This window comes from Cydia strobilella, chromosome 2 (genome assembly GCF_947568885.1).
Source record: "Cydia strobilella chromosome 2, ilCydStro3.1, whole genome shotgun sequence".
Taxonomy (NCBI): Eukaryota; Metazoa; Arthropoda; class Insecta; order Lepidoptera; family Tortricidae; genus Cydia; species Cydia strobilella.
Window position 1 is genome coordinate 2,460,764 of NC_086042.1, and position 26,787 is coordinate 2,487,550.

Below are 26,787 nucleotides of genomic sequence, written 5' to 3' on the forward strand. Positions count from 1 at the left end.
ATAGAATGACTGCATGTTGTAAATAGGTACTTAATTTAAAACTTTCTTTGGTCATTGAAAAATTTTTAACGTTAATATCACCAAGGCCCACTTGCATCATCCCCGGGTTAACCGGTTAAACCTGGAGTTACCATGGTTACCAGTACAATTTGACACTGGGTTAACGGTTTAACCGGTTAACCCCGGGTTAGTGGGATGGTGCAAGTTGCGCTCATACTGGTAACATCAGCATTTATCGTCTTTGAATTTCGTAGGTAAGTATACTGTCTCTAGAAACTTGTTACGAGCCTTTCATATGTGTATGGTGTTCAAAAATCGTGGATTCAAACCTCGTTTGTGGTCTTTAGAGTGGAAAAACTCGGTCTCGAAAAAAATGCAAAAGGATGACTAAAACTTCGGCCAGGATCCTTAGATATCCTTCACAGATCAGAGGCTAAACTCAGGGCCTTCGGATTGGAAGCAGCATATTTTACCAGTTGCTTATGATTTCAAAATATCTAGATCAGTACGGTTTCACTCACTATTATTTTTAGTCGCTTTTGGCGACATGTTTCGGATTCTTCCGGAATCCTTCCTCAGGCACTAGTGTCCGCGGCGATTGTACGTCGTGCACTGCCCGTGTGATCTAAATATTTTGAAATTTGTCTCACGATAGTTTAATTTTGCTTCTGATTTACCGAATGCGCAGATTTGATCCTGCTCGCGTCTCCTAAATCAACCTGTATACTCACATATGAGTAAGAGAAAGTTCTAAATATAATTTTACTAATTCCAGTCACGTACAAAGCACCTTTACATAATATTATTAAATTCTCGCTTCAAAATATTTGTTATGTTTCATCCTTTAAACAGCCGGATCCGTGACTGCCCGATCAATCTACTGCCAAATAATTCCAACAATTTGACAAACAAGTACTTAGGTACAGTCTACATGGCTGGGCCGATTTTTATTATGTTGTCGATTTATTTCATTACATTTAAATCTTTGATTTAAATTAAATCAGCTTCGCACAAAACCTTAACAAATTATACACCTAAACCTTCCTTAAGAATCACTCTATAGGTGAAAACCGCATGAAAATCCGTTCAGTAGTTTTCGAGTTTATCGCGAACATACATACAAACAAACGCGGTGGACTTTGTTTTATGTATAAAAACAAAAGATGTTAGTGATTTCGCTGGTTTGAAGAGCGACTTGTTTTGGCTGGGTTATACGAAATTACAACTTGTCAAAGAAGATTGAAGACTTTAGAAGGAGAGATATACCTACATACACATGATACACACACTACCTTTTTTACATATAAAAACAAAAAATGTTAGTGATTTCGCTGGTTTGAAGAGCGACTTGTTTTGGCTGGGTTATACGAAATTACAACTTGTCGAAGAAGATTGAAGACTTTAGAAGGAGAGATATACCTACATATACATGATACACACACTACATTTTTTACATATAAAAACAAAAAATGTTAGTGATTTCGCTGGTTTGAAGAGCGACTTATTTTGGCTGGGTTATACGAAATTACAACTTGTCGAAGAAGATTGAAGACTTTAGAAGGAGAGATATACCTACATATACATGATACACACACTACCTTTTTTACATATACCTACCTAGGTATATAAAGATATATAAGGCTAGGCACACGCCTTCTCTAAATTTTGTTTCTGGAAAAAAAAAATTCATTCATTCATTCATTGTAGGTACGAGGAGGGGTTTTCTGCCTTTTCGCCAAATTTTATTGTCCGAATTTCACTTTCCAACCAACTTTTTGCCAATAATTTACTTTGGCAACCAACAGTCGGCAAACTTTCATTATGACAACGTTTTACTTGGTAGAATTATTGTTAAGTAGATTATTATTATGACATACAACATTATCATTCATTTGGCTAAATATGTTAATACGAAATATTTATATAATTTTCGGCAATGATTTACAGAACCACGAGGTCATTAGGCTTTCGATCACTTCAGCTATAATTGTCACATTATCCTAATCCTTTTATGACATTGTGGTTAACGATCTTAATGTATACCTAATATAAGTATACCTACATTTATTGAGTCTGGGCGCATCAATATTGCCTTTGACTGTACAATTCGATGCTTCGATTCGTGTTGCAATGCGATTTGAATATGTTTTGAGATGTTTCGCAGATTAGGTCAGTTGTTGTAATGCAATGAACAAGTTATCAGCTAAGAATTCCCTGTTTAAATAATACTGGGATATTTACTAGTCGATCTATATCGATTTGTGGCTAAATATGACGCTACTAATTCGATATTATGTCAGTAAAGGTCATCACTACATAGTCTAAAACAAAGTCGCTTCCTGCTGTCTGTCTGTCCCTATGTATGCTTAGATCTTTAAAAACTACGCAACGGATTTTGATGCGGTTTAATAGATAGAGTGATTCAAGAGGAAGGTTTATATGTATACTGCATTGCACTCGTGCGAAGCCGGGGCGGGTCACTAGTCCATTATAAATTTTGAATCTCAAGATCAATATATTATTAGCTGGCGAGAATAGCCACTGTACTGTACTCATATCTACATTATCTACCGGAACTCAATGGGTTAGGCTGAAGACCAGGCAAGATTTTTCTTTTCAAAAGTACCATAAGTGCCTCTGTCGTGCAATGGTTTCTTAAAGTACGGGTAGGTTCTCGTACTTATGTTTACCAGTTGATTGTAAAGGGTTTCCAATACCGACTTTGTAGTGAAAAATGAAAATGTATGAAACTTCAATTACCAACATCATCTTTTTAAGTGTTACTTTTGGAATGTTACGTTCACTGCAGAGTAAGCACACGGCCCGCATGATGGTAAGCGGTCACCGTAGCCTATGGACTCCTGAAACTTGAGGGTTGTTACATGTGCGTTACCGATCCTTAAACCTATTGACGACCGGTCTGGCCTAGTGGGTAGTGACCCTGCCTGTGAAGCCAATGGTCCTGGGTTCGAATGGGTAAGGGCATTTATTTGTGTGATGAACACAAATATTTGTTCCTGAGTCATGGGTGTTTTCTATGCATATAAGTATGTATTTTATCTATATACGTATGTATATCGTCGCCTAGCACACATAGTTAGTACAAGCTTTGCTTAGTTTGGGCAAAGATAGATATAACTCCGTAATAGATGGATACAGTCTAAGGAAAAAACGTGCCTCGAAAATCACGAAAATTTGATTCTCGATCAGAGGGCGCCACTAGTTTTGGCCTAGTCTCGTATAGAGGGCGTTGACGGTTTCGTTTGTTATTTATAATTTTAACGCATTATCAGTGAAAGAACATGGGTCAAAATCATATAAAAATAATTAATGCAAATAAAAAAATCATTTATCCATATTTAAATACATTTTAACGTATTTTTATAAATCTTCATTTTTAGTTTTAAAGTATGTCGATAGATGGCAGTGAATTTACAGTGGTTACAAAATTTACTATGACAGTACCGCTCTATCTAATTATATCCTCATTGGTTTGGGGCTATAGGTTGATCTGTGTAAGACGTCCCCTTATATTAATATTTATTATTATTATATCCCCCCCCTTTTCTTGACCAACCCCATACCGTAACTTGATCCGATTCTAATTGTCATGGGGTTTTAATTTTGAGAACCTGGTGTAAGTGATAGGAACCAATGTTGTTAAGGAACCCTTTATCGATTATCAGTAATTAAAAGTTTTCCAATAGTGGCTACTACGATGCAAATACATTAAATAAGGATGCACTATTTCAAGCCGCGACGGCCTCTTATCACAATAGCAAACACTCATGCTACATAAACAAACTCCATAGATATTCAAGGATAACCACTAATGTGGTCTAATAACAAAATAATACTTGCTATTTTTGCTACTACTACGATTGTTACGATTTTTTTACATATTGTTTTATCAATATCAGCCGAAAGACGTGCACTGCTGAACATAGGGCTCACCCAGGCCCTATGGATCTCCACAAGGATCAGTTGTGCGCTGCCCCCATTCATCGGCTCTCTGCGATCTTACCCAGATCGTCGGACCATCTTGTTGGGGCTGTTTTCCTACTGCGTTTTCCGATTCGCGGTCGCCACTCAAGAACCTTTCTGTTCTGCCCCGTCGGTCATCGGTCCTACAACCTACAACCAATGCTTCCCGCCCACTGCCTCTTAAGTCTGACAACTGTCTTCGTTTTGTCAACAACCTTAGTTCCCTTCCGGATCTCATTTCTCCTTATTGGTTGATGGTTATGGAATTCTTAAAAATGTCCTAAAAGAAGCAAAACCGACACGTTGGAAACTACAGTTTAAATAACTCACTGCCGTTCGCTCCAGTCGGTAGCAGTTGGCGTATGAGCTGTGATCAAATTTGGGAGCCAACTTTGATGTTTTTTTGACTATATCGTCAAAATCCCTACTAATATAAATGTGAAAGCTACTGTCTGTCTATTACTTCTTTATGCTGAAACCGCTGAACCAATATAAATGATACTTGGCATAGATATTTTGAGTCCTGGGGGGGACATTAGGGTAGTTTCTACATAGGGTAGTTTTTATCCATGAAATTATTTCTTTAAGGGGTGAAAAAAGGGAGAAAATACTATGGAAGTGGAATATGAAAGTAAGTACTTATTTTACGCAGATATATTCGCGGGCAGAGGCTAAACTTATCTACATATGTTGGTACCTTAATCGATTCCTTAATGTCCTTTGTAACCACAGATTTAATTTATTTCCGTGTCTGTAACCGTTTATTGATTGCAATTATAATGTTTTCTACTTTTAGAAATGAAACGGTTAGGTGTTATTTAAGACTTGACAAAACAGATCATAATATAATAATTTATTTCTGCAACTGCATGCTAACGTATTGTTCAAGTTTGTTTGTACTGTTATCCGCCCACCAGTACCATCATTTACTCTGTTAAATGACAATTCATAATCCTTATTTCAAAGGCATAAGGTACATCTGTGGTCATTTTAGAGTTTTGCTGCATAGTGTTGGATAAGATTCGAGTCCTTGGTCTCTAGAAAAAAATCTAGTTCTTTAAGTAAGCCCCGAGTCGATTCCTTTATTGAGTCTTTTCGAAGCTCGATTGGATAAGATTCGAGTCCTTTGGGTCTTTTGCTGTGAGACTCGACTCCGTTTTTCAGTCTGATAATACATAAGTCAAAACTCGAATTATTGTTTACTGGTTAATGACCCGATCTTTCATAGAGACTCGAGGCCTTTTCGGGGAAACGTTAAATTTTCTTACAAACGTCTTAAAACTGAAAAGCTCTCATATAAAACTCATGAGTTAAGTACACACATCATACAATAAAGCCTATTTTCTTTACTGTTAATTTAGATGAGACCTAATAATTTGGCGACTGAGTCTACATTCAGAAGCTCGATAGACTTATTTATTATCAGACTGAAAAACTGGATCGAGTCTTACAGCAAAAGACCCAAAAGACTCGAATCTTATCCAATCGAGCTTCGAAAAGACTCAATAAAGGAATCGACTCGGGGCTTACTTAAAGAACTAGATTTTTTTTAAAGCGCAGTCTCGTTAAAACGAGTCGAGGTCTTTTAGACTCAAATAAAAAACCGGCCAAGTGCGAGTTGGACTCGCGCACGAAGGGTTCCGTACCATTACGCAAAAAACGGCAAAAAAATCACGTTTGTTCTATGGGAGCCCCTCTTAAATATTTATTTTATTCTGTTTTTAGTATTTGTTGTTATAGCGGCAACAGAAATACATCATCTGTAAAAATTTCAATCTGGCTATCACGGTTTATGAGATACAGCCTGGTGACAGACGGACAGACGGACGGGGAAGTCTTAGTAATAGGGTCCCGTTTTTACCCTTTGGGTACGGAACCCTAAAAAATTCGAATCTACCAACACTAGCTGTACATAGCACTGGCATGGAAACAAGCCGTCGGTCATGGTGGATTGACTTCCTTGCGTCATACATATGCGTCACCGATACTTCAGGGTGCTCCTAGCAGCTAGTCAACAATAGATCATTAGATATAATGCAAGGAGAATGGATAAATAAATAAAACTACTGATGCCGATGGCGATGGTTATTTAAAAAAACGTTGGAGCTGGAGTATTTGTGGAGAGTAGAGTTGTGCCATTCCCGGTAACATTCCCCATTTTGTATGGGGAAATTTTTCGTTCGGCATAAATAGTGGAGAGAAATTTGTCTCAAGATACAGTGTACGATAATTATGAGATTTTCAAGTTGTAGAACCAATTTTTCCAGAGAAACCAGTTACCGAAATCGCGAAATTTTTACATGGAAAATTGAAATTCATAATTGATATTAGAAAATTACCGAAGGTGGTCTTGACCTTAGCTTGAGACTATGTAGTCAAATTCGTCGATTGTAAACGCATAAAGGTCGCAATGCTTAATTAGGAATGCTAAAAACATGAGCAATGCATTCAACATTTTCTTTTTGAAGTAAGACTTTTTTAGGCGCGACTAGATTTTTTTCTGACGAAAGTAGCGCTCAGTGGTGAACACACACACACGCACACGCACAATCGCTATGTTGGCACACGTCAAAGTGCCAACATAGCGATAAACGTCATCGTCAAATAAGTTTAATTTACTTCAATCGCGCGTAAAGTTTACACGCACACACTTTTTTTATCATTGACTCAACATAAGACTTACCAATTTGAGCAATCCTTTTTTTCTTTTATTTATTGAAAATAGATATATCGATAGAGTTAGACCAAGTTAAGTCTGCAACGATATTGATAACACACGCAGTGCAAGTGTTATTTATACGTCATAATTTCATAGAAGTTTGACGTTTAAAATAACCCTTGCACTGCGTGTGCTATCAAAACGTTGCAGACTTGTCTTGGTCCGAGTGTATCGATGTTTGCGATAGCCCAATCCTGTGGTTTTATGTGGATGCATGGTTTTATTTTAAATAATTTCCACAACAAGTGATAAACTTAAATAAATGTCATTCATACATAGGTATATACATAGTTATACGAAAGAAAAAGGGACCAAGCCTCCAGCCCTAGAATCGAACCAGTCTAACATGCAATTTCAGTAAAATGAGGGTTTTTTTCACCCCTAGGAAATTCTGAACAGAATTGTTTTGCCGGACTATAGAAAGCATCAGTAGTATAGTTTAAAACAGTGATTTCACAGCCGCTTATCCCTGACGTCAGCGCACGTCATGGGGTTCAGGTGCCAGCGCGTGCGCGCGCGCATCGCACGCTGCAGTCAGTGCATTATGGCCGCGCGCGCCGCTCTCGCGCTCGCCGCGCTCGCTGTGCTCGCGACTGCGCAGGTTTGTGTCGATCTTATCGGTTTACGGGAAAAAAATCAAAAGTAAAGTTAATGAAGAAAGATAACAGTGATATTTTGCCTTTCCAAAATAATGCTTTTAGCACACGGATTTAAAGCTAATGTTTACTAACAGGAGGAATGAAAACAGGTCATTTTTTATTTCATGGGAAATTATATAAAAAATGACACGTTTGAAGTTAAAGATAATTTTCCCGTGGACTTGATATTTCAGTAGTACGAAACCCTTAAAATATTGTTGTGAAGAAATGTAAAGTTAATTAATGTTTATTTTAAATGGTGTTAATTAATTAAATAATTATGCAAACCTGGGATAAACTCGCGGCACATACTAAAGTGACGTAGCAAAATATTTTATCGACAATTAAATATATCGATGTTACTGTCAACATCTAAATATTCTACAAAATAAATATGTTTATACAAAATCGCTTTGTATACTGCTTCTTAAATTCTAAAAAGGTGTTTTTTTTCTAAGAATTTATTTTATTTTTAAACCAGGTTAGTATTTCCACATTGGTACTAAATGTTTTATTCTAATCATTTTATATCGTTATTTATTATTTATTAAACATTACTCCATCTTCATTTATTGCTAAAAGTACCTCTTACATAAAATGTGAAATTTACCTTAAGTCACAAAAATACCATTAGGTATAGATAAAATTTTCTCTACTGAGCTCGTTCACTTACCTGTACTAACAATGGCATTATGTTAAACAAAAGCTATTATTTCTTTTATGTGAGCGCGTGGCCATTGTGCCTGAGCGCGTGGCCATTGTGTGTGAGCCTCAGGCACAAAGGCCACGCGCTCACACAAGAAAAATAATGGGTTTTGTTTAACAGAATGCCATTGTTAGTACAGGTAAGTGAACGAGCTCAGTAGAGAAAATTTTATCTATACATGAACCATTTCGAGACAAACCTTATTTATTTTTTTATTTTGGTAAATATGCCTGAAAGGAGTTCTTTATCAAAACTATTTTGACAATATAATGACTAATGGGCGGCTGACGGATGCAAATTAAACATATATCGACATCTTTTTTATCGATATCAAATCCCTAGTGCCCCGAGTTATCACAGGTTTTATGTCTTTAAGTTTATCGTGAGTTTTTATAGAATATATACCTACGTTATAAATTAATCATAATATTATGTAGGTTAAGAATCTGCGTAGTGGTCAATTATCCCAAAGCGTACGATTTAGTAGCACTTAATTAGGTATCCGATTCCTTTAAGTTATAGTTATAATTTAACTTTTAACATTGAAGGTTACCATCTCGTAATCGTTTTTGAGCATAGCGATAACTGGTATAAGGAGGTACCTATACCTACTCAATAGGGTGTTTGACTGTATTTAAAATAAATTATTTTACACCATGCATGAAATAAAGCACCAGAAGATTAATAGAGAAACGTGGACAGCAGTTATTTTTAGACACTATTTCTATTTTAAAACCCGCATAAAACTATAAAGAGTAGGTAATTTGACTGTGACGTCACATGCTAGTGTTTCATATAAATTCCATAGTAGCAAAATCGTTTTGACAGTTCGAAAAAAGAAACTCATTTGCCTAGTAGTCAAATACCCTATACTCAATATCTACTAGTAAAAGTGGATGTGGACCTATAAAAAAACTAGGAAGAATTAGAAAGGAAAATGTTTCAGACCGGTAAATGTTTCTAAGTCCACCCAGCGAGATTTTTTTAAAGCTGTTTTGACGCATAGTACGTAATAGTCACACATTTTTTTTAAATGCTACACTATTTAAATGTAGTGTAAATTAGAATTAATAGAATAGAAAAACTGTACTATTGTGTGCCCTTACAGGGTGTCATGAACTGGCTATATAAAATGTAACACCTTATTATGTACATGACAATGCAATATGGAATAAATGACTAAATTTATAAGAAAATCAAGTTGCATTCGGTTTTTGTTACTAACAGTAATATGCGGATTCATAGATAACTATGATACTTAATTATAATTCTTGCTTGATTTTTTTTATAACATCTCTACAATATTATAACCCATTGTTGAAATAGTAATGGTACATTGAATTCTTTTCATGCCTATTTATTAGTGTTCCGTGCAAAACTTTGTTTTGACAAACGGAACACTTATGGGATCACTTCGGTCTTGCAAATCAGTTAGTTGCGTTTTTCTCAGAGACCGTTTGACATAGATACCTAAAATTTGAAACAGTCATAGCAATTACCACCACTAATATTGTAAATAAGTCAAAACCGCTTATTTATTATTTTAGGGGGTAATTTAGGAGGTTGAGAGGGGTAACCTGTTTTTTTATTTTATTTGTAAGAATCGAGTGTCATTTTAGACTGCAGTAGTTTCGATAAAAAATGCATTTAAAATTGCAAGTTTTCATACAAAGAGATTCGCCTCTGTCCTGGGAATTTTCGGAAAAACTATAGCTAACATTTTCGGAAAAACTACACAGATTTCTGCAGGTTAATAAAGTACCTGTCATAAGACGTGTCACATCCTCGACAAAGTAGTTATTTTTGTGGAATGCCTCTGATTCGTTATAAATTATTCACACAAATTACGTAATTCTGCGATTCTTTATCTTTCAATAAATAAATCCAAATATTTTGTATGAAAACAGAGATAAGCCAGGTATTTTATCAGTGCATAATTCAGCTGGTATGCGGTCGTTATCTATTGTTTGTTTATTTTATAAAACACGTGTTCTTGACACCTTTTTAATAACGGGATTTTATTTGTCTGGGGTAAAGTCACATGCTGATCATATTTATTCGTGAGGGGCCAGCGATTGATAGTGAGGGGCAAAGTCACATGCTGATCATATTGATTCGTGAGGGGCCAGCGATTGATAGTGAGGGGCAAAGTCACATGCTGATCATATTGATTCGTGAGGGGCCAGCGATTGATAGTGAGGGGCAGTCACATGCTGATCATATTGATTCGTGAGGGGCCAGCGATTGATAGTGAGAGGCAAAGTCACATGCTGATCATATTAAATAGTAACATAATAATTATGTGTTTTCACATACAGTCCTAGGGCCTAGTCGGCAGTGACCCTGCCTACGAAGCAGCAGGTCCCGGGTTCGAGTCCCGGTCAGGGCATTATGTGTTTATCATGAATAATTTTTTTAGGGTTCCGTACCCAAAGGGTAAAAACGGGACCCTATTACTCGTTCCTACAACATTTCCCTCAATGTTTGGCATACAAAATTGACGTTACGAAAATGTCGACCACACGTATCTTTTTAGGGTTCCGTACCCAAAGGATAAAAACGGGACCCTATTACTAAGACTCCGCTGTCCGTCTGTCCGTCTGTCTGTCTGTCTGTCACCAGGCTGTATCTCATGAACCGTGATAGCTAGACAGTTGAAATTTTCACAGATGATGTATTTCTGTTGCCGCTATAACAACAAATACTAAAAACAGAATAATATAAATATAGGTATTTAAATGGGGCTCCCATACAACAAACGTGATGTTTTTGCTGTTTTTTCCGTAATGGTACGGAACCCTTCGTGCGCGAGTCCGGTTTTTTTTTAAGTATTGACGATGTGCAGGATCTCTGATAGTTATGTACCTATGTACTTACCTACAAGTTCTATTGATTACATTTCCTTGTTCGGCGACTATTCATGTTCGCGTAGGTTACGTTTACGCTGTTAGGTCACTTATTAATTCTTATCAGCGGTAAGTGATAGAACCGTTTATCACTGACAAGTAAATATGCTGATAGTTTATCTGATCATGTTTGACCTTTAGACGATTCGCGGCTTCTTTTGCTTGGATTGCTTTTGAGTTACCATACACACTTAAGGGACACCGCACACGACTTTATTTATTATGTATGTATGTATGTATGTATGTAAACACTTTATTATACAATGTTTATTATTTGATGAAACTTGAGAAAGCCGATATGTACCTACAATCAAAGAGAGATATAACTCCGTAATAGATGAATACAGTTTAAGGAAAAAACGTGCCTCGAAAATCAAGAAAATTTGATTCTCGATCAGACGGCGCCACTACCTTTGGCCTATTCTCGTATAGATGGCGTTGACGGTTTCGTTTGTTATTTAACAATTTTAACGCATATTAGTGAAAGAACATGGGTCAAAATGATATAAAAATAATCAATGCAAATATTGCAAATAAAAAAAACATTATCCATATATTTTTTGATATTTTTATTTTTAGTTTTAATCTTGTGTCGATAGATGGCAGTGAATTTACTGTGGCTACAAAATTAACTATGACAGTACCGCTTTATCCTATTATTATCCTCTTTGCTACAATGTACAAGTCTAATATCCTATATATTTTGTGAAAAACGACGAGTTTGGTAAGTTATACCGCCTCCGTGTGGGCCTTGTAACGAGAAAAAGCCCAAAAAGTGAATTGCAAGAGAAAGCATGAGTGCCATTTAAAAAAAAACACGATGCTGAAAACCGTCTAAAAAAAAGGAAAAACTCTGAACTCTGAGGAATTGGCTGAGGATGCAACCGAGATAAACGCTATTAAGATGAGAGAAAGATGCATTCAAGATTTCGTTATGTCCCTCTCTATCGATCGAATATGCAAGAGAGAGAGGCAGAAACCGAACTTTCGATTTTTGTGTTTCGCGGTAGGCCCTGTGATTATGCTAGTAACACCCTCTACGCAGAGTTTCGTAATATTCCCTATTAACCTATTGTAATGTAATATGCACCTAGATATTGTACAAGGACAAAAATAGCCATTACATTATAGTTCGGTATTATATTTCACGTATCATTTACTGCAGTCGGCAATGACATCGTAATCCGTCCAAGGTCATATAATACAGTCTGACGTTGCATTCTATGACGTAACAGCACAACATCTATATTACCATCGTGTAACCAAAAACCAAGCAAAATTAACATTTACGGCGAAGGCATTAGAGTGTTCAGGTGTTTTTGGAACGGCAAAATAAATTAGAAAACTATTGCATCGGAGTGACACATTCTTAAAACATTAGTCATAGTAAGGCTGTATCATAGTGAAAACAAAAGACATTTTACATGAAAATGGTAAAGATATTCCAATGAGGTGACCTTGAGGTGAATAGGTTTTCTTGATAATACTTCAGTTTACTTTGTATGTTACTGATTGATGATTCATTGTTATGAAATGTTAGTAAAATACGTAAAACGTGACAAATGCTATAGTTATTTGTGCAACAAGAGAGGAAAGTTGGTTTTTCTTGCGAGTGTTTATTTTGAGTCCCGAGAAAGCGAAAGATTCTATAATTGAATCACGAGCGAAGCGAGTGATTCTAAGGTAGAATCTTGAGCGTAGCGAGGGACTCAAAAACAAGAGATGTAAAATAACTTTGCTCTCGTGTTGCACACATAATTTTTCACCTCAGTAGTGAGAACATATTAAAGGTTAAAATGTATTTCGAATTACACAGAATAAACAGAAAAAAAAGCATTATAATATGTACGATACCATAAGATACGATACGATACGATACAAAAAAAAGTATTATAATATGTACGATACGATAAGATACGATACGATACGATACGAGACGAGACCGGACCGGACCGGACCGTACCGGACCGTACCGCACCGCACCGCACCGCACCGCACCGCACCGTACCGTACCGTACCGTACCGTACCGTATCGTACAGTACCGTACAGTACCGTACCGTACCGTACCGTAGTATGAAGTTCATGGCCTTCACTAAATTAAAAAACTTCATTGTTTCACTCCCTGGAGTGAGGAAAGTCGCACTTTCCTCACTCCAGGGAGTGACGAAAGTAGGCTTGTTCGAGCTGCTGAGGTGAAAAATTAATAGTTTATATTTTATAGCTACGGTATAAAGATAAGTATGATGTAATTATTTATTATGAGCCTACAGTGTCCCACTGCTGATGCTGCGGTGTCAGCATGGTTGCATATCACCTGTCACTATTCCTGTCACTTTCGCACTTACCAGAACGCACAAAACGCATGTTAGAACGTGACAGGCGATAAAATGAGCTCCCTGCCGAGGTTTTCCCGAGGGGCTACAGTATGGGGTTCTTCAAAAAAGGAGTGTACAGGTTTTTAAAGGGTCGGCAACGCGCGTGTAATATCTCTGGTGTTGCAGGCGTCCATAGGCTACGGTAACTGCTTACCATCAGGCGGGCCGTATGCTTGATTGCCACCGACGTGGTATAAAAAAAATGCTACCGTGCTAAGCCCCCGGCAAAGACCTCCTTCCTTTCTACATTCCACGTATCCCGGTCTTGACCCGTCTCCCACCAGTTCAAAGACGTCAAGATCGTCTTTCCAACGCCGTCGAGGTTTGCACCCCAAGTTCTAATTTTGGTACCCAATTGGTAGTTGTTTTACCGGCATACAGAAAACGTAGTCCAGGCCCCGTAGACAACATGCCAATCGCTAACGCTCCGTAGCGAACGAAATGCAATTGACACTGTCACACTAATATGGAAGAGTGATAGAGAGACACAAAGCGATTCAATGGCGAAACGCAAGCGATTGTCACCCTGGCTAGGCCGCTAGTCCCACTTCAGCTTAGTGGCTGTTTCAGCCACGTCAGCTATTTGAGTTTTGGAGCGTAGTATAATGTTTTTAATGCAATAGGTCATCTTCGCGTCGAGATTACTACCCAGGTAGCATTTATACGTCATTATGACGTCCGTTACGTCATCACGACGTCCATTACGTCATTATAACCTATAAATGACGTCACTTGTACGTCGCTGACGTCACCTTGCTGCCTGGGTACGCTCCATGACGCCCTGGCCAACTTTAAAACAGGGATCGTGGGAATATAAGTACCCTCGTACCTGAGGAGGTATTTAGAGGGTTATTTATTAGGGTTATAGTCTCCTTTTTCTTTCGGAATTCATCAAGGATCAATTTAAATAGAGAGAAGATTAAATTTCTCGCCACTGGCAAGAGAATTAAAATTAGGTATCGAGAACCTAGAGTAGACTTTTCAAGTTCTAATCCTATTTACATTATAAGCACTTGCAGGATTATAGTCATAAAATAGCAGAGATATTGCTACATTTGCTACTACATTCCGACCGTGGGAAAGAATGCAGGCTTTTTAATTTGCCGACAAGTTATAATAACTTGCAAATAGGTATAAACATACGTACGTATTTACGCTGTTGTTATAGATATCATTATTTTTTTTTGTTTTTGTTCAATTTATTAACCTAGTATAGTTGAATTTATTAACCTAGTAACTACGGGGATTAGCCTATAGAGTCATTGTACCTAGTTGTGTCGTATAATATCGCAATTAACGAACCGATTTTCAAAACTTGTAAATTTTTTGTCGCCTGGGCCCATTTGGGTTCAATTTTTATCCGACATAAAATTGAAGGATACTTACTAAAAAGTTTCCGTCAGTTTTTCAAAAGTTATACTTAAATATTTATTTGATGTAGTTTACAATGTAAATTGGCTTTACATGGCTTACGTTTAATGATGTTCTAATGAAAATGTATTCGATGTAGCTTTTTTCCCCATTTCTGCAGCCTTAATAGCTGCACCGATTTTCAAATTTGTGCTGTCGTTAAAATATACAGAATATTAATGCCAGTTACACCATCCGGCCTTGACAGATTGATCTACGCGACGCGACGGAACGGTTTACTATGACTTTCCGTTCAATAAAATTTAGCGAACTCTTTAACGATGACAAACAGTTTGGTGCAACCGACCCTTACTCTTTTAATTAATTTTTTTCGTCATTAATGGTCAATTAACAAATGAACCTACAACTACAACTATCTTGAAAAGTTAATATTAGCAAAGATAGATATAACTCCGTAATAGATGGATACAGTCTAAGGAAAAAACGTGCCTCGAAAATCAAGAAAATTTGATTCTCGTTCAGAGGGCGCTACTAGTTTTGGCCTACTGTCGTATAGATGGCGTTGACGGTTTTGTTTGTTATTTAACAATTTTAACGCATATCAGTGAAAGAACATGGGTCAAAATCATAAAAATAATTAATGCAAATAAAAAAAATCATTTATCTATATTTAAATACATTTTATCGTATTTTTATAAATCTTCATTTTTTAGTTTCAAAGTGTGTCGACAGATGGCAGTGAATTTACTGGGGTTACAAAATTTACTATGACAGTACCGCTCTAGTATAAGTTACTCTATGATATTAGTAATAACTAGAATGGAATTCACAACAAGCTTCAGCTATTCTCAGAACAACAACGGAACTATTCTAACAGTAATAGTTGTAGTATCTAAACAATGCAATCTGATCGTTTCCGTCGGGATTGTTTGGTTTAGATTGCTATTAGACCGGACGTCGCTAGTTGTAGCCGCCGTGCAGGTCATCTCGACGACTCAAATAAAAAGCTTGGATTTGTGGTAAACTGATATAATTTTCCAAAGATATAAGGGTTTAATTGCCAAAACGGTTAATCGCAGAAAGTGGTGGTTGTTGATAGTATGGAGGATGATGAAAGAGTGACTTGCAAGATTTTGAACAGTATAAAAATGGTTTAAATTTTGGTGCCTCTAATTGGCCGCGATACAACATATGTGAAGCGCTGCTATTGGTGCCTAATACTTGTCGAGCCCGACGGCTGCGTTTATTAAGGAATATTTTTATACAATAATAAGTATGTATGTATGTATGTATACAATACAATACAATAAAAAAATACCATCATTTAAAATACCTATTACTTAAAAATAACTATAATAAACTTAACCATAAATAAAACTAAACCTAAACTAACCCATAAAAACTAGTCGAACAACCCACCCCGCATCGCTCCCGACGCAAAGGTGCCCATCACGCTTGCTGCGTTTCAGCGTTGAACCGCGATGGATAACCTCTGTGGCAGGAACCTACTATATATCTATGTCTGTTTTAGTCTAGCTATAAAATTGTTATAAAAATAAATTAGAGCGAGTAGAAATTTTACATAAAAAACTTCTACGGGCTCTATTTTCTTTGTATAACAATTTAACAACGAAAACGAGTACCAGACATATATATGTTTTACGTAAAAGTTCGCGTAAGTTTCATGTAATTTAAGCATGTTTATTTAAAATGAGAGCGTAAATAACTTCGATTGTATGGGTGCGGCTTTTTGGCAGCGGACTCTTGTGACTCTTAACTATGTAATTTTAACGATCAACTACAAAACCAGGTAAATTCTCCCACTTGATCATAAAACGTACCGAAATACACGAAGGAAACCATACTTTTGAATGGTTCCTTAAGTTCCTTTATTACGTCATCAAAATGTGGCATTCTCAATCAAAAGGGTACTTATTGTTGGTTGTCAATAAGGCGCTATTTCCATATAGCTTCAATTTGAAATCAACCTTATCGACAAGTTCGACAACCGACAATGTGGTAACGTTTGGTTGAAAAGGTCATTAATGAATGAGTGGAATGAGTTGCCTCCTGAGGTATTTCCTTTGCGCTACGACATGGGATTGAAGAAGCGGGTATTTAGGGTTCTCAAGGGTCGGCAATGCTTAAGTGGTAAGTAAATGTTCCTTATGTCCATGGGCGGCGATGACTGCTTCCCATCAGGCTGCTCGTCTGCTCGTTTGCTGACTATCACATAAAAAAAATAGTTTCCGAACTGACGAATAACAAGGCTACTTCACAACCAGCACTCGAAGTGCAACTTTAAAACACATAAAACAATACGTGTGACGGTTTTGCGTTTATCATCTGTGTTATTGTTGTTTTACTGCCGTAGAATAAACAACGTGTTATGAAAATGTGTAATAACGTGAAGCAGTGTATGTAGTCACTGTGTTTTTGCTGGCAGTGCTATATCTGTTATTTGCAGTCTATTTGCACATCCACTTCTTGCTTCGCACAGCTAAACTGTGGAATCAACTGTCGCTTGCGGTATTTCCGGACCGATACTTCAAACTTTCAAGAAAAGAGCGTCCTCCCATCTTAAATGCCGGCAACACACTTACAACCCCTCTGGTGTTGCAGGTGTCCAAGAGCAGTGGCAATTGCTTACTATTAGACGATTTGTCTGCTCGTTTGCCTATCATTAAAAAAACTTGAGTTTTCATTGAGTCGTGCTCAAAAACGTAAAATACTTGCAAATTTAATTTTAAATCTGATTTTTGTTTAATCTAAATCTAAAGACGTAAGGATCGTGACGCCTAAAAGCTTATTATTTCTCTGAGACCCTTTTCAATAGAACTTAAAGTTTGAAGCATTTTAAAATAGAATCTTAAATTTCGTCATCGAACAAAATATTGTGTGCAACATAGAGATGTCGTTATCTCTTAAATAAAAGATTTACGATATAAATTTTAAAGTTATACCTAAAGGGGCCCACTGACTATCAGTCCGCCGGACGATATGGACCTGACGGTTGTTCGGAACTGTCAAATTTTTGTTCCAACTGAAAGGCCGATATCGTCCGGCGGTCCTTAAGTAACTTGAAACGACGTTGAGTGTTCACAACTCCACACTCCACACCCGAGCGCTGAATCTCAACTAGTTGGATTATAATACAAATTTGCTTAGTTTCTGCATTCCATTCTACTATAAACCTTGATATTTCTAGAGCCTTGATATTTTTAAAACCTAGCAATGAACCGTACGCATGACGTCACAGATTATAAAAATAGAATTTACGGCGGTCATTAAAATTAAAAAGTTTGCAATTTAGTTTGTGCTAATTTTAATGCGAAATTTCAGCATAGATACGAGTAAAAAATAGCTGGGCTTACAGATTTAGGTTATAATATGTCTTTTCTTCATAAAAGTGACGAACTTGGCAAAAAGACCTAAAATGATTATTAAATTCTAAATTACACCAGGATTAATTTTAGTTCAAAATAATTCTCTTATATATTATCGACATGAAATTATACTCCAATATATAGTCGGTCAAACAAGTTTGTCAGTGGAAAAAGGCGCGAAATTCAAATTTTCTATGGGACGATAACTCTTCGCGCCTACATTTTTTAAGAAGATTTTACTTCAGATTCTTACGTAATAAAAATTTAACAAGGGGGGTCGGCCTATTCTTATTTTTTCTTACATAGGGGAGGGGGGTCAAAAACTGGCAAAAATCGTCTTACGCAATAAAAGAATGGCTAAAAACCACAAAACAAATGACAAAAACTTATATTCACCTCTCTTTCCAGCCAACATACGTGTACGTCCGAGAAGACCCGAACGTCAATGACGTTGATGATATCGACTTCGACGTCGAACAACGTCAAACCACGCAGCTTCGAGACGAACTTCGGTCCGCCAGGGAAGATGCTCTGCTGCTGTACACGGAATATTCGGCGAAGGTTGGAAAGGATATGAAGACCTTTATCAAGGAGATGGTGGATTTGAAGGAAGAGACGAAGAAAGGGGTAGAAGAAATGCTGAAGAACGCTGTAAGTGTTTTTGAGTGTTCACTTTTTCTTGTAAATATTGGCGTTTGATATGACAGAAAACTAAAGTATCTTTGCATTAGTCTACTAAATATGGTCTTAATTGTGAGAAAGTAGAAAAAAAACCGGTCAAGTGCGAGTCGGGCTCGCGCACCGAGGGTTCCGTACGTTTTAGTATTTGTTGTTATAGCACAACATCATCTGTGAAAATTTCAACTGTCTAGCTATCACGGTTCATGAGATACAGCCTGGTGGCAGACAGACGGACAGACGGACAGCGGAGTCTTAGTAATAGGGTTCCGTTTTTACCCTTTGGGTACGAAATCCTAAAAACAACAGTCCGCCAGGTAAGTTACTCTACTAGAGCTCACTGAATTTTTCGGTTTTAGGCGTTGATACCATTTTTGTGTGTAATTGTTTTAATGAATATTGGCACTTAATAAAATAAAATAAAAAACTATAAAAGCTGATGTAGTCACTTAAAATTATTATAAATATATTATATATTAATTGTGTATAAGTTGTATACGTATATGGACAATAGGACAAAGTTAAATTCCTGAATAAGGCACCTGCATGCGCTAGGTAATATGCGCATGCATGTACTGATGTGCTGTTGGAAAATTTCCAAAACACCGAAATTACCACATTGATTAATTCCGAAAACTTAAAATTTTTTTATGGGGGTTGAAATTTTACGTTTCAAAAATGAAAGTTTCCTTAATTTCCTTTGAATTTTTCCTAAAATTTCACATTTCCATCTTTTTTGAAACCATCCGTTACTTGCACTTATTTATGTCGGCGGCAGATCGTAAAATCAGTTAGATCATGAAATCCCTAGGCATATCGTGAAACGTGAAAATCATTTTCTCGTTCCTCGAGTCGACAGAGCCCCGCCACGCGGGGCCTCTATTTCTGGACAGTTTGCCCTTTGGGCATCTAAAGCAAGCTAACCTAACGAACCTATCCTACCTATCTATTCTACCTTCAAAACTAAACTTTACGATCGGCCGCCGACATAATATATAGGTATATACGCTCACAAAACAATTAACACGTGAAAGCATCTACGCTTTGTCGCTGGTTCCTTTCTGTCTTCATTATCTCATGTTAGTATTTATTAACACACATTTTATTTACATGTCACTGGGTTAGACATGTTAGAATGCATTACCCTACTGTGCCCTACTGCAGTCACCTGCAATAATATATTTTTCCCCTCACTAGCTCGGAAAGTTGTCTTTTATCCTTCAATACAAGCGGGGAAAAACGCGTTTTATCCACTAGTGGGGAAAGTAATTTGACCTTGGATGGAGCGTGTTTAAGTAGCTTGACAGATAACAAAACGTAAAACGCTCATGATAATGGTTCGTTCGATATTAATTATCATTAAATAAATGGTTTGAGAATCTAATAAAAACTTCCAAATTTAGCTTTATTTAATAATTTTAAGTCATAAACCTTAAAATTCCATAAGAAACGTTAGATTTTTTGTAATGATGTTAAATATAATTCGGAACGCACAAATTGAGTCGATGCAATTCCAAAACGCATCGTTGACATTTCATACGTCAGAACAGAAATGTCAACATTGTCAACATAATTTTTACTGTTCTTCTCACCGACTCACGTAAAAATCAGAATTTCTAGTGTTTTCTGTTATAATATCGTAAAAAAAATTGTGATTCCAGTGATGAAGATGATCTAACGCCTGTGGATGTTGCACTTTCCTCGCTATAGTGAGGGGAAAAGTTTTGTGTTACACACGGGTGCAAATGTATTTTACTTCTCGTGTGTTGAAACACTCGCGGGTAAAATACAACTTTGCACCCTTGTATAACAAATAACTATTTCCCCTCACTAGCTCGGAAAGTTATCTTTTATCCTTCAATACAAGCGGGGAAAAACGCGTTTTATCCACTAGTGGGGAAAGTAATTTGACCTTGGATGGAGCGTGTTTAAGTAGCTTGACAGATAACAAAACGTAAAACGCTCATGATAATGGTTCGTTCGATATTAATTATCATTAAATAAATGGTTTGAGAATCTAATAAAAACTTCCAAATTTAGCTTTATTTAATAATTTTAAGTCATAAACCTTAAAATTCCATAAGAAACGTTAGATTTTTTGTAATGATGTTAAATATAATTCGGAACGCACAAATTGAGTCGATGCAATTCCAAAACGCATCGTTGACATTTCATACGTCAGAACAGAAATGTCAACATTGTCAACATAATTTTTACTGTTCTTCTCACCGACTCACGTAAAAATCAGAATTTCTAGTGTTTTCTGTTATAATATCGTAAAAAAAATTGTGATTCCAGTGATGAAGATGATCTAACGCCTGTGGATGTTGCACTTTCCTCGCTATAGTGAGGTGAAAAGTTTTGTGTTACACACGGGTGCAAATGTATTTTACTTCTCGTGTGTTGAAACACTCGCGGGTAAAATACAACTTTGCACCCTTGTATAACAAATAACTATTACACAACACAACGAAGGCCGCAAAAATATCTGACACGATCTTATAAACAGAGCCATAAGATAAGTGTCACATATTTTTGAGGCCTTTGAAGAGTAAAATATTATCTCAGGTGACAGTACAAGAGTACGTCTAAGCTAACTATGCACCGATTTGAACAGAACAGTGCCGTGTTATCATTATAAACGTATAGTTTTTAATAATTTTACTTTAATGGAACTGGTGAGTTCTCAGTATAACTTGAGACTCCGATGCCGATAAAGCATTGAAAAAATTAGCACGCTTTTGGTAAGATTCGATAGCTCAGTTGGTTAAAATTAAAAGCGATTGGACCCGTGTTCCAAAAGGTCTCAAGTTCGAGACTTGGCTGAAGCTGTGAATATTTCCATATTCCTTTAATTAGAAATTTTTTGTAGGTATCGCTAACAGGCGTATCTGCTTGATAAAACATTGTTTAATCTGAGCTAGAACTGAAACAAAAACAAAAGCTACCTACCGCAGCGCGGCCTATAGAGATATATATCTTCTGCATTCTATTGCAATTTGCAACTGAGATAAAGCGAAATACATACCAAAGCCGATATAGCGTTCATGTGGATAATCTGCAAATAGGTCATCAGTACAAGCTCTAAACGTGGGATATTTTCTATAGCACTTGCTTTAGGCATATGTGCACATTCCTTCAAATTACAATATATTTTTCATTTCTCATGCTTTGAAAGAGGGTTATTATTGTTCTAAAAGGTGTGCAGAAAGTGACGTTTCTGCACTAGAGCATTTTACTTCCCAAATACGATTTTTTATATATTTTTTTACGATAAGCAATTGAAATTTGGTTTTAAATAGATTTGTTATACAATTTCCATTCTCATATTAAGCTCCCCATTCTATAAATAACAATATATTTAGCATGTACCTCAAGAAATGCTATAAAAATTATACTTAGTCATGTTTTTAAAAAACACGTATTCGAAATGAAAAGTAGTGTTTAACTCGGGTGAAGGCATCATTTCAACCTCGGACTATTGAGGCTTTCACTACGTTCGAGCGCCAAACTACCTCGACTGAAATTAGCAGTATCGGCCAACATTGGAAATGAGTGCCTTTCATCCCTTGGTCAACGATCTACTAATGTAGCTGTAGAATTAGTTTAAGTTTGTTATACTGGCAGTATTTAGAGAACTAGTGTTTGTTTAGCTCTTGATGTACCATTGGGATGCCAACCACACCAGCCTTACTGCTGCAGTATTACGGAAGAACATTGCTGCAGATTGCATTAGACTCTTATCCTACAAAGCATTCGATGTATTAACCCATATCTAGTTTAGAGGTAACAGTTACTCTTTCTCTACTAATTTGAGTGAGTAGGAGTGAGTGTTTTCCAGTAGGTCGAAAACGTTATGATATGGATTAATAAAAAGTCACACAAAAAAAAACAACAAAATGCTTCGCTGATGAAAGTAACATTGAAACCAAACCAATGTTTAGGTCATCGCGACTATCCCCATATATTTACCTAATGGCGCGTTAATCGCAAATCCCATATAAATAACCGTAGTCAAACATCTCGTAATGAGTACACACTTCGGAATTTGAACCTTACTAGTTTTCCTTAAGCTCTATAATCAAAACATACCACGGATTGTCATAATCTTCTTTAGATTTAAAGCTGTATGATATACGATGCACTTTAAGCAGTTTTGCACCTAACTTTCGCTAGACCGTACATTACCTCTCTTCCAATCTGTACTCTACCACCAAGCAGTAAGGTTGAGTTTCCAATGTGATGTCTAGTGTTATACGAGGTAGTGACAATTAACCCGTCTAATGCTCGCAGATTGGCGGCTGCGCTTTGCCGTAATCTGATGCAAGTCGATTGTTCCATTATGCGCCATTGCCATCATTGCCAGTGCTGTATTGTATGACCTGTATACCAGGTTCCTTGACATAATTATATGCTGTAAACAGTGTAAATATAGCTGTATTCCCGTAGCAGATTCAGCTCTAAAATGTAATCCAAGGTAATAAATAGTGAAGTGATATTTCGATCGAGCAATTTGAGATCCTAGGGTTAACTAAGGGATGCACTTTTCGTGCTGGTAAGTTCCATGATTATTAGACGATACCTATCTATATTCAACCAATTTTCATGGAATTTGGCGGGAACCTCTTCGTCTTCTAAGTCAGTCCCTCACTGCTGAGGATCAGGATCAGGCAGCTCTTCACTTCTCCCTGTCGGTTGCTTTGCGGAAAGCGTTGCTTAGTGTGATGTCCATCTGGGCGGATATTTGGTCACACCATCTCGTTGGACTTGGTCCTCTAGGCCTTCTGCCGTCCACCTTTCCCATCACCACCAGTCTCCAAGTTGTCAGGGTCTCTGCGAGCTATGTGACCGAAGTATCTCAGTACGTTGAAGACATATGGTGGATAGTCTAGGTTCCTTTTCCAATAGCTGCGCTAATATGGATACATTAGTGCGGCGTGCCGTACAGGGTATTCTGAGCATGGCGGGAACGCCGGGAACCTAGGTCATGGAAATTAATTTTTTAAATTCGTAACAAGAAAAGGATCAGCTTGGAGGTTAAAGTGTGTTTCGCAAGGTTTTAAGCGTTGTCATAAAATTAAGTCCACTACGAAATATTCTTAACTTTAACATCTAGGGCCACTGCTATAGTTGCTGGTCACTACATAGTAATTAGCCACTCTTAACAATAAGGCTTCAATTGGCTTGTTTCTTTCTGATTTGTTAGGAGTGGCAAATTATTATGTAGTGGCCAACAACTATAGCAGTCACCCTACATGTCCTAAAACGAAAATATTTTCTAGACCATTTAAAAAGTCATCATTCGCTTGCCCTTGTCCCATTCACTTGGGGTCGGCGCAGCATGTCTTTTTCTTCCATACATCTCTGTCACCCGTCATCTCATCATTCACTTGCGTTAGTTTCATATCATCTTTCACACAGTCCATCCACCTTTTCCTCGGTTTTCCTCTCCTCGTACTTCCCTCCACATTCATTATTAATACCTTTCTCGTCACATGACTTTCATCCCTCCGCATCACATGCCCGTACCATGCTAGGCGATTTGCCCTTACTTTTTCTGTTATGGGTGCAACTTTCAGGCTTCCTCTTATATACTCATTCCTTATCCTATCCAGTCTCGTCACGCCACACATCCACCTTAACATTCTCATCTCCGCTACATGCAATCTCTTTTCATCCGTCACCTTTAGGGCCCAACACTCTGATCCATACATGACGACAGGTCTTATGATCGTTTCAGACCATTTAAAAAGTATTACAATAAATTGAAGATGTGATGGGATAGGATGGGATGGGAGTTAGAAGGGGCATACCTCGGCGACTTTCTCTGATCAGATCGGGGAAATCCTGAAGAAAGGCCAGGTCAAGAGCACCCTAAACCGGCGAGCGTGTATGAGTAATTTTATGTAGTTGTAGTGAAGGAAGCGAAAGAGGTATGTCAGAATCGCAAGTGGAAATCCGTGGTCTCTGCCTACCCCTCCGGGGAATAGGCGTGATTATATGTGTGTATGTACAATACATTTTTGTCAATGAATTTAATATAAACATAGCACCTATCAGTCACTCACTCAAGGTGTTTTCATCCATTACTGTGCATGAATGACTATTATTTATGGTATGACTATTATTGCCAACTACTAAAATTAGACTTATGCCGTAATGACACGGAACCCGATTCAGATTTAATAACTTGTTACAGTTTTGAATCAAAACTGTAACAAGTTATAGTTTTGATCTTATTTTGATACCCTTTGAAGATTGCTTACGCGAATAGGCGCATGCGAAATAAAGTGAAAGTAGTGCGTGAGATGCCTGCCAATCACCAAAAAGATCGTCAAAGTCGTATCAAAACCAGTTCAAACCCATAACAAATTGTTAAATCTGAACCGGGCTCGAGGGATTTCTTAGAACACAATACATCATCTTCACAACTACAAGACATTAACTGACAGTTTATCAGTCATTTAAATTTGAGTTTTATTACGTCTCAATTCAGTTTGAAATAGCTTGAGTTGTTATGCGGTTTAAACGCTCTATAATGTTGATAATGGGTGTGTAAGACAGGCATATATAAATAAACTGTTACCGAATGACATCGTGATTAATCTTTATTCTTATCACTGATTGGCTCATCGGGTCGTACGCTCCCTTTCAACGGAACGGTGTTATTAGTAAACTGTTTTCTAGTCTGACTGTATCTCGATATTGTAATTAAAAAGATCATCCTTGTTGGAAAGCTTACCACCTTGTGGCTCAAATGGAAACTTACATTTTACGTTGACACTTAATACGCCGTGACACAGACCTGCCGTTGGCTTGTTAACTATAGTTTACAAATAACTTATATGGCGACGCAATGTTTCCGAAATTTGCACATTTAAATATTTCTGAATGTCTGATATATATTTTTGTATGGAAATCGAAATTTTCTCGTTTTAAAACTGAAAGTTTCCTTCATTTTCTATGATTTTTTTCCTTAAATGTCCGAGAACTTATTGAACCTTTTGAAACTTTGCTTTGTATTTAATAACCCGTGATTGTGGTGTACACACCACCGAAGTGTTGCTAGTTCACGCACCCTTTTTTTCTCTTTGTAAGATTTACCACTTTCTCGGGAACTTAAACTTGACACTACTTTTTGTGCCAATAAACCCCAGTTAGATAGAAGCCCCCAGGCTACTGCAGCCCACATGCATGCAGAAGACATTAAACACCGAAAATCGATATTTGTTCTTTATTCCTCGACCTCTATTAGTAAACTGCCCTCCTATATTGATTTCTATCATGAGTTGCAAGTGTCCATAGACTAATCACATTAACTTTGCCCAAACATGGCAGTAAGAATGCATCTATATGCTCCATATTTGACGTAGCACTTGGAATGAAAACTTAGCGTGGTCCGACTACGCTACTGTAACCGATCAGTGTCTCAATTTTAAGGTGATAAGAGTCTGAAATGTATAGTTGGTCAAACCAATTTGTCAGTCAGTAACTACCAGGAAAATTATACTCATTCCTTTCTTTTGGGCGCTAGTACTATTGTAAGACAAAGATAGTATGATTCTCTCTGTCTATGTTTGAAACAGTCTCCCTTTGACAAACTTTAGTACAGTTTCTGCTAGACAGTCAGACAGCTAGATTTCTTGCAACCAAACACGTCAGCCAAACTGTGATGCAAATGCATCGTGGCGTAGATCACAGCGTATTTGTAGGTACTAATGACGCGGGACAAATGTGTTTCTAATCAACTGCTTATAGGCCAATGCCAGAGGTATTTGCAAACTCTACTCCTCGTCTGTGAGCATGTTATTGGGATAATTGGAGCCTTGGGGGTCTAAACAGTCCAAACTTTACGAAAGTTACAAATAAGAGCGACAAAATCAGTGCTTTACGCGCGTTTACCTAAATGTCCATCAGTAACAAAAAAACATTACTATTCTAATTTAGTCTTTCCAAAAAAAAATTCTATTAAAAGATAAGATAAGAAGACGTACTAATAGAAACCAGTCGGTACTTGTAATTT

The 26,787-nt window shown here is 37.1% G+C and overlaps 1 protein-coding gene across 1 annotated transcript in view; it reads left to right on the forward strand.

Moving 5' to 3' along the window:
- Nucleotides 1-7,177: 7,177 nt before the first annotated feature.
- The window catches only part of LOC134755373 (uncharacterized), a 38,572-nt gene continuing 18,962 nt past the window's right edge, over nucleotides 7,178-26,787 (forward strand). Inside the window, exons 1-2 of the mRNA XM_063691920.1 lie at nucleotides 7,178-7,304; nucleotides 18,495-18,737. Coding sequence (XP_063547990.1) covers nucleotides 7,191-7,304; nucleotides 18,495-18,737 — 357 coding nt within the window. The 5' untranslated portion in view covers nucleotides 7,178-7,190. The remainder of the gene's footprint in view (nucleotides 7,305-18,494; nucleotides 18,738-26,787) is intronic.